The 9,353-nt window shown below is 32.1% G+C and overlaps 1 protein-coding gene across 2 annotated transcripts; it reads left to right on the plus strand.

Moving 5' to 3' along the window:
- The first annotated feature begins 773 nt into the window (after positions 1-773).
- Positions 774-7,328, plus strand: LOC136975342 (synaptic vesicular amine transporter-like). 2 transcript variants are annotated; one of them, XM_067270396.1, is made up of 12 exons: positions 774-1,009; positions 4,403-4,461; positions 4,684-4,767; positions 4,885-5,067; positions 5,185-5,286; positions 5,590-5,764; positions 5,829-5,880; positions 5,945-6,008; positions 6,075-6,194; positions 7,006-7,051; positions 7,123-7,210; positions 7,286-7,328. In XM_067270396.1, exons 1-9 carry the CDS (start codon positions 792-794, stop codon positions 6,128-6,130), a joined length of 993 nt encoding a protein of 330 aa, XP_067126497.1. In that variant the 5' UTR covers positions 774-791; the 3' UTR covers positions 6,131-6,194; positions 7,006-7,051; positions 7,123-7,210; positions 7,286-7,328. The 2 variants fall into 2 exon arrangements, with proteins under 2 accessions (XP_067126497.1, XP_067126498.1); XM_067270397.1 differs by lacking the exons at positions 5,829-5,880; positions 7,006-7,051; positions 7,123-7,210; positions 7,286-7,328.
- Positions 7,329-9,353: the final 2,025 nt, after the last annotated feature.

Here is a 9,353-nt window from a genome sequence, read left to right on the forward strand (position 1 = left end):
GAGTTCACTCTCTGAGCAATTTAATCTAACTTTTGTTGAACCAAAAACAAGAAAATACTTTGATCGGCCTGCTCGAATGAATAAAATTCGAATTACGAGGACCACACTTCTTATACTACAAGCCGAACTGCTATGAAAAGCAATGGTGTTTGTTTATTTATTATTTTTTAAAATTTTTAATAAAGATTTTGCTGGTCCTATATTTATAATCCTATAATTACACTCTAAAAATATTTTGTATAACTCGCTGTTTTTTCTTTTGTAGAAAAATTTATACAAGAAAAATGGATATTGGATCTCGTACAAAGATATCCAGAAGATTACGTTCTCGAAGATTAATTCTATTTATAATTGCCACAGCTCTTGTATTAGATAACATACTGATCATAATAGTAGGTAAGAGCATGATGAATTCGAATAGATCTTGAAATTCGAGTACAGGGTAAGTGACTGATCGCGATAGTTTTTACGGTAGCAATGCATTTGTGTATTTTTTCGAAAATGTCGCAGATTACAGTGACAAATTTTGACGCTTATTGTAAAGGATAATTCTATTTACGTGAAAAAATGAATCAACCTTTCGTTACGTAAAAATCTCGAACACCAAATGGCAGCTTTGATATACATGTCAGGTATTATTACTGAATGGCGTAATATTCAATAACCATTTTCATCACATTTAACAAATTCTATTGATTTAGGCTATCCGTTTAAAATTGAGAAAATTTATTTTTATATTCTCTGTATAAAGAATGGATGGATGTACAGTACTTCCCGAACGCAACACAACAATGGAAAGTTGTAAACTGAACAACTCCTGTCATAATCACAGCATTCAAATTACGTCAGATAAAGAACTGAATAGTAGTAGTTTTACAGAGGAAGAAGACCAGAAAAAAATCAAGCATTTGCGATTAATGCAAGAAAACACAGATATTGGAATCATGTTCGCTTCTAAATTTGTAATACGAATTATTACAAATCCTTTCGTAATATTTATTACAAATAGGTAAGATTTTACTGAATTACCAATGAAGTGATAATTTCGAATAACAGTTACTTTTAAATAGTTACTATTTTTATATTGTTAGTTAGATTTATTTGAGGTAAATATTTCCAGTAAATCTTCATCAGCAAAATCATTTATTTATCAAATCTTTTCACTTGTTTTAGCAATCATTATTAGGATCCACACGTAACACACATTGGAGCATTTGAAATGTGCCTGCCGTAAATACAAAATAAAGAAGTTTTTATAAAAATCTTTAATGAAACACACCATAACTTTCTCCTTATAGTATCAGTAACGTGTTGTAATTAGTCCATGACATACAGCAGAACTCTTTAACTAATTACGATTTTAAATTTTGAAAGGTTTACTTTCTGTGGTGCTGTATCATTGTTTCGATTTTGTTATAAAGGAATTACTTAAACACAGCAAATATTAATTAATAGCATAATCATTGGTACTGGTATCGTTTAAAAGTTTGAAATGTTTTTCGTCAATTTTCAAACACGATTAAAAAGTATACATATTCAACAGAGAAAGGTCCAATGGGCATGCTAAAGAAGGGACTACCTTCTCATGTCATGCTACGAATCATATATCAATGATGCGCTCAACATGTGGAACTCCAAACTAAACTTTGAAAAATTCAGAAACATAATCAACGATAATCTTTTTGTGTTCAAGGTGAAATTGATCCGAGATCAATGATAGCAAGGCACATTAAACTAAAAGTGATAGAAATACATACAAAGATATTTTTAAAACCCTCATCTCATATTCCTGTGTAAATCTAGACGTTCAAATGATCCATTACTGTAAAAAGTTGCGGTCAAACATTCTAAATGACAGAAAACTTATTTTATGCAGCGATAGCGGAAATATTCGGCAAAAGATAATAGAATTAAAAAGATTACTATCACCCACAGACATCAAGACACACAGTTCTTACATCCATATTAACACAAATAAATCTACAATCCCAAAACCTGTACTTCTCAAGATAAGGACGTTGCTGTGATGGCAAATAATTAACTAACTTCTAGACAACATTTCCAACAAAATCATAAAACGAAGGTAACGGAAATTAGTATATATGCGTAATTACACTGCAAACCTTTTACCTGGATCAAGAAGCACTGATGTAAAAAAAACAAAGTCCACTACAACCGTAGCTTCTTCTCTATTCTCCAAAATACGTCACGCTTCAATAAAGCGAAACTCCTCACGACTGGCAGGTATAAAAATATTGTTGAAAAGTTAACCATAATTAGACATGCTATGAAAAATCACCGCATAAATCATAAAGATGCGTGATCTTTACCGTCGGCGTAAGAGTACATCTTATGAATTAATGCGACTACTGAGCAATATAGTCATATATTTAATTAATATTCATTGACTTTATTTTTTATCCTGATCGTTATTTCTATTTACATATAGCTTACTAGATGCAACAATGGTGAATTTTCAGATGAATCATCCCTGTAAAAAGCTTTTAATTGTAGTAGCTATGCGTAGTATTTTGATGATAAAGTACAAGGTGCAGCGCGGGAACTTCCTTATTTTAAAAAAATCATACAACAAAGAGTATTGGAGATATCAATTTAATTCTTTTTCCTTTATATAGAGGTACATTTAGAATTTTATATCATTAGGTTTTTAGTTTTGAAAATGATATCTTGAAGATTGCCTTCGTTCTGGTTAATACATTTGGACAGTCGAAATCGGAAGTTTCGGTCCACTTTGTCCAGCATGTCTGTGTCTATGTTGGCAATAGCAGCACTAATATTGTTCTTCAGCTCACACAGGGTCTTTGGACGATTGGTATACACCAAGGATTTAAGATATCCTCATAAGAAAAAATCGCAGAGGGCTAAATCTGGCGAGCGTGCTGGTCACTGAAGATCGCCCTCAAACAGATGAGACGTTCGGGAAAGTGTTCGCGCAAGAGAGTCATTGACGTTCATGCGGTGTGAGCCGCGGCGCCATCTTGTTGGAACCACACATCCCTCAATTCTAAGCGCAGCTTCATGTTTGCGTGCAGATCGCTTAGGGAATTTCAAAATCGCCAGCTATGTATCCATAAACGTGTCCACCCACTGAACAATCGATTTTCGATCAGAAACACGATCTGCTGGCGCGATATTAAACTGTTTCCTGAATGCACGCTGGGTTGCAATGACCGAACGGCCGTTAGAAAAGTAAGTTGCCACGATGAACGCGCGCTTTTCTCTCGTCCACTGCATCATCGTTACTAAACTAACCGTACAAAAAACATTAGGTCTCGCCCTTTCGAATGCGCTCTACCCCACTTTCCGAAGAGTAACGGACGCTGTGTAAAATAAGGAAGTTCCCGCGCCGCATCCCGTATAAGATATTAAATACCGTATTTTTCAAAATTTTTTCACAAGGACGATTCAAAACTCTAAACTTAATTGTTTTTGTTTTGTTTTTAGTTATGGCAACGCAACACTTAAGCGATTTGCCTAGAGGAAATGCCTTCTGGGAGGTCTTTTTAAGGGTAGCTGGCCCCTATTCAAGCGTTACGGACATGGAGAAAACCCGGAAATCTCCACGTGGCCAGACCGTTTTGGCCAGGGGCGAACCCACGAACCCACTCCCAGTGTTCAGGGAACGGAACCGTTGGCCACTGGTCGACACTCTGAATAACTAAAAAAATCATCATTTTTGAGTTATGACGTTATTGCACTTAAAGAGCCGCATGCCAACTTAAAAATTATATTTTAAATTCAAATTCGAATTGCAAACATTCTATTTAAAACATTTCTTATTTCCTCTTGGCACCACATTTTTCTCACCGCAGAAATTAATTCTATATTCATTTCAATGTGGAGCACTGCGTTCGCTCGCATGAGCTTCTCCCAACACTTTGCCATATACAATCCTCTGACAACGAAATGCGAAAAGAATGAACTGTAATTAATTAATTTTATAATACAAGTTTTGCAACTTAAAAATTTTTGTTTCTCGCATTTCCATAATTATTCAGGCATTGTCCGCAATGATTTATTTCATAAAAATTTTTTGAAGGTATTAAAATTGTAAAGCGTCTATAAAAAAACATTCTCTTAAGTAAATTGCAACAATAATATTGTGATTTTACGTAGCCTACTTAAACTCGGAAAAGGAGCTGATGTTAACAGAGTATTAAAATAACAATCGGTTTGTCGACATTAGCAATAGGGTAGTGTGGGTGGTACCGACAATCTTCCTTGAAAGCAATGAATTTTTCCTAATCTTTTTCAATGTTTTTACTAATATGGAGAATAGCGGGAAACGCTTGAAAATTAAAGAATTTGGCTGATAGAAATTTATCTTCAAACAACTGACAACCATCTTGGATTTCTAGTATTTGTACATTTTAAATTTCAGATTGGGTTACGGCGTGTCTATTTTCGTTGGACTCCTAACTTTATCTCTCTCCAGTGTCAGTAAGTTAATTAACTATTATCAATGAAGGAATTATTTAAGTAAATATTCAATTTATTTTATTTTTTTTATTTAAGGAAACAAGTATTATTCAGAACTGTAAAATTTGTGCTTTACGTGTTTCTATATAAATTCTAGTTAGCAAGGTGTAAAAACGAAAATACATTTAGTATTATGAAACATATGTGGATGCAGTATATTAAAATGTTTTAATTTATTTCTAGTTTATGCTATAGGTAACAACTATTCTATACTATTCTTTTCGAGGAGTCTACATGGTTTTGGTTCTGCATTCATTAATACAGCTGGTAAGTTCCGAAAAATATCCTTTTCTATCAGACTCACAAATATCAAACAAGTTTTAACAATGAAAGTTATAAATCAGAGAACGACACGTAATCGTTTGTGAATGTTTTCGCTCATAGGAATGGATATGTTGGCGGAAATGTATACTAATGATAAAGAACGAGGAAATGCCATGTCTATAGCATTAACTGGAGTAGGTGTTGGAATGTTAATAGGATCCGGCCTTGGAGGAATTACCTACCATTTCATGGGAAAGGCCTTTCCATTCTGGGTATTAGCAGTTTTAATCTCAGTAAATGGATGTAAGCGTCTTGGAATTCACAACTTTGTCTTTATTTTATAAGTTGCAATTTTTGATATATCATTTCTCAAATGTGGGAACTCCGATTATTTATAATTGAATTTGATTACTTTTTCAGTGCTACAGATCATTACAATTCCACCAAAGGGGGGTAGAAAAGGCAAAATAAATACTTCGATAGTGTCTCTTATAAAAGACCATTATATCATCATTGCGGCAGGTAAGAGTAATAAGATTGGTAAGTTGTCTCTATTGGTAAAGGGCATATGTAAATGTGTTAAAAACCAGAGTTTTATTTAGTCCCTTTAAAGTAAATTTTAGACATATCCGAATGCAATTTTGTTTTCTTTTGGGGAAAAAAAATTTAATTACGCAAAAGAGAAAATTAATTTATCGATATGTTATATACTACAGTACGATGCTGAATGGCATCGTATGAATGGAAAAACGTGGATCGTGTGATGGATGTCTCGATTCAACATCAGGTTATATAACAAACTTATAATATGTGCTATTTTTATAGGGTGTATAACGGTTCCAAACGTGGCTTTGTCAGCTTTACAGGCATCACTTCCTATCTGGATGATGGACAAGATGAATGCACCCGAATGGCAACAAGGAGTCGTTTTCTTATTTCCTGGACTATTGTATTTAATTGGCACCAGCATTTTGGGTCGCTTAGGTCATAAATTCGGGAGGTAAATACTAAATTTCAAATGTTTTATATTGATAACATAAATAATTATAAATTAACATGTGCAGGTGGTTAGTAGCGATGGTAGGGCTTATCATAACAGCGATAAGTACGATAATTGTAAGTACGAATTAATTCTGTAAGTCAGGCAATAATGACATACTGATAAATCGTACTTCTATAGATTCCCATGGTGACAACATTCGAATTGCTGATTCCTCCCTGTGCTGCAGTCGGTTTTGGAATAGGTTAGTAAGTAAATATCTATTTTATAAACAACTTTTTAATAAAAATTTATTGTTTTGTATTTTCAGGGATGGCAGAGTCTTCAATGTATCCTATGTTGGGGGACATAATGGATCTTCGCTAGTCTCCTACATATAGTGGTGTTTACGCTATTGCGGATATTGCATTAAGCGCATCGTTTATTTTAGGTAAGTATTAATCTGTTTAAGAAATGAATTATATTAAATGTACGGCACATTTAAGTGGGAAACACACAATTTATAATGCCTCAAGTCCATAAAAATTTTTGCTTTTTATCTGTATTTTTATACAATAAGAAAATAAAATACATCTCTCAGTGTTGGGCATCAGATATGGCATTGGTATGACATTTGTTTTACATACTGTATGAGTTACTGTTTCTGTTGAATAAAATGATTCTCGAAGTGTTAAACGATGAAGTGAGATCCACCATTTCTTTGTCTCACTACGTAACTATGACGACTAATTATCAGGAACACATCACCAAGGGGGAGACAGACAGGTGTGTGTTACACGCAGGGTCGTAATCTGTCAGCAATTAAAATTCTTAACTTAAATGAAGTGACATGATCCTCCTTCTATTTATAGTTTCAAAGTTTCATTCAATATGGTCACCATAAAGATGGCGGCCGTGCGTATAATACATCAATCTAATGTGTTCCTGACATAAGCGAATTAACTTTGGGTACATTCTGTAGCAGGGTGTTAAGTGGCTTTCTTTTCCTCCGTGTATTGGCTATTTAAAAAAAAATAATAATAATAATTTGGCTTATCACCACTACATGCTTAATTTAATTAAATTTAGAAGGAATTTTATTTAATGTGTATTATTCATTAATTTTTCTACTTTCTGTTTTGTGAAATTAATCGTTTCAACAAATGAACAACTCATTTATAAGATTTTTAGGTTTTCACAAATAAAATTGATTTTTATAAATTATTAAAAATTAAGAATTAGAAATTGAATTAATTTTTCAGGTCCTTTATTAAGCAGCGCCATTGTAAATTACTTAGGATTCACAAGGTAAATAATTTTTCGATATTAACTAATCTCTTTAAATGCTATTCGTACTTAAAAACTAATATTATCCATAGTTTGGTATACATGTTAGGAGGAATATGCGTCCTATACAGTTTTTCCTTGACTCTTCTTCGTAAGATACCATCAAAATATCAGATTCAGGTAAATTTTTCATACATATAGATTACAATATCTGTGTTTTTTAATGGTATTGTCGAACAATTGACATTATTTCAGGATCAGAATTGAAGAAGCATTTGACATCAAAAAGTGGCCGATAAATTTCAGCGTTTTTATGAATTTAAAAATATATAATGATGAAAGATGAAAATGTCATTGAAATTTCATAACTTTTAAACACATTGTTTCAAATTATTTAAAATAAATTAATTTGGTTTATTGTCATTCCGAATAATTATGTTACAGAAGTGAATTTAACGTTTTGTTTTTCTGTAAAATGAGGATAAATATTTCAAACAAGAGGTTACGTTTCAATCTTTTCATGCAAAACAATTATAAATTTGCTTTCTGTGTATATATTTGATAAATACTAAACATTTAATTTTCAAAAGTTTCGGTCAAAGTTGCTTGATTTTATACTAAACAAATCTTGAATTTACCACTTCATCACAAAAGATTTTTTAAGATCACAAGAGAATTTTAACATTACAGATATAAACATTAATACTTGCAATTTTATGTAAGACATAGTGCCTTTGAATGTATTTTAATACATGTTTCTAATAATTTGTGCTATTTCATGTTTTATTATGATTTTAGACTTTCCATTTGCTTAAAATACTTTATATTATCAATATTTACAAATATAACTACTATTTGGCCCTTCTGATTAAATTTCACATAACGTGTAATCACATATTCCAAATAATTAAGATACGATAGAAGATACGACAACGTTCCTTAATTTAAATATATCTACTAAGGAAACTTGAATTTATAGTTGTTACCGGCCAAACTAGATTTTAGGCCAAACTAGTTTGTCCTAGGTCGAACTGATTTACAATTATTATTTAAGTATATTAATGGTTAAAATAAAATTAAAAGGCAATGAATTAGATGAATAATATTTATTCAAACATAGTCTACTTAATTATAAAAAACGGGATTGACACAACACAACACTTGTACAAATCTATAAAATAAAAATAAGTTAATTAGTACTGATCACTTTGTATTTTTTTAATTAATACATGCAATTTTAAAGGTAATTAACTTTCGAAAATATTTTCAAAAATTCAAACGAAATAATAAGGTTAATGTTACCCTAGATATACAAAATGGTGGCTCGTTTCTCACTCCAGCATACTGAAGCAAGGAAACAGGGGGACGCACGTTTTCTAAACCTAACCTATTCTAATAAATTACAATAATTATTAGCAACTAAATTATTAGAATAGGTCAGGTTTGGAAAACGTGCGTCTCCACTGTTTCCTCGCTTCTGTATGCTGGAGTCAAAGACGAGCAGCCATTTTCTATATATAGGGTAACATTAACAAATAATAAAAATAACTTTTAAAGTCAAACTAAAATTAAAAATGAACTTATTTGTATTTCTTAGTGTAACATAAAAAATATTCAATCTTTTATTTATTTTTACAGCGTTTTAATGTGTACCCAGGTATCCCCAGTGTTTAACGTCACTATTGATTCACAGAAGTTCTTGAACTAAAGGAAAAAAAGGAAACGTCTACTAAAAATATAGTTAATCTAACCAACCTAACTGAAGCACCGCCATTGGGTTACCTAGGTACACTTTAATCACAGGGTGTACTGTTGTAGCATTTCGAATTACACAAAATTATTTTTATTTTTTTTTACACTGGCATCAATTTGTAGTACATAAATCAGTTCGGCCTAGGACAAACTAATTTAGCCTAAAGTATTTAGGGAAACAAGATTGTCTTAGGCTAAGCTAATATATCCTGACAAGCGTAGGATAAACTAGTTTGGCCTAGAACAAACTAGTCTGTTTTGAAATCGGGTTTGGCCGGTAACATAGTGATTAAGAAAAACAATACAAAAGAATAATTAATTTCGAAATGTCCGTAACAAATAACAGAATCAATTTAATTAAACTGTGATAATCGCTAGTAAATGTAGAATATATACATTATTCCTGTTGTGATACACGTGAAGGAAGTTCGATTGTTTTCTCTTCAACCGGAGAAGTTAGTGTACGTCTGCCGACAACTTCTATGAGAATTAGCAGTGTTCTTCAACTTTAATAATTCCGAGAACACGGAGTGTAGAGCTGAAGCCATCTACCAGTTAAATTATAAAAATT

This window comes from Centruroides vittatus, unplaced genomic scaffold (assembly GCF_030686945.1).
Source record: "Centruroides vittatus isolate TY-2023 unplaced genomic scaffold, ASM3068694v2 contig_370, whole genome shotgun sequence".
Taxonomy (NCBI): domain Eukaryota; kingdom Metazoa; phylum Arthropoda; class Arachnida; order Scorpiones; family Buthidae; genus Centruroides; species Centruroides vittatus.

Bases quoted from the DNA above. Each gene is read 5' to 3' on its own strand.
- LOC136975342 (XM_067270396.1), top strand. From the start codon at position 792: ATGGAAAGTTGTAAACTGAACAACTCCTGTCATAATCACAGCATTCAA. The intron at 5,765-5,828 runs GTAAATACTAAA...TAACATGTGCAG, and splicing joins TTAGGTCATAAATTCGGGAG to GTGGTTAGTAGCGATGGTAG. The intron at 6,009-6,074 runs GTTAGTAAGTAA...TTGTATTTTCAG, and splicing joins TGCAGTCGGTTTTGGAATAG to GGATGGCAGAGTCTTCAATG.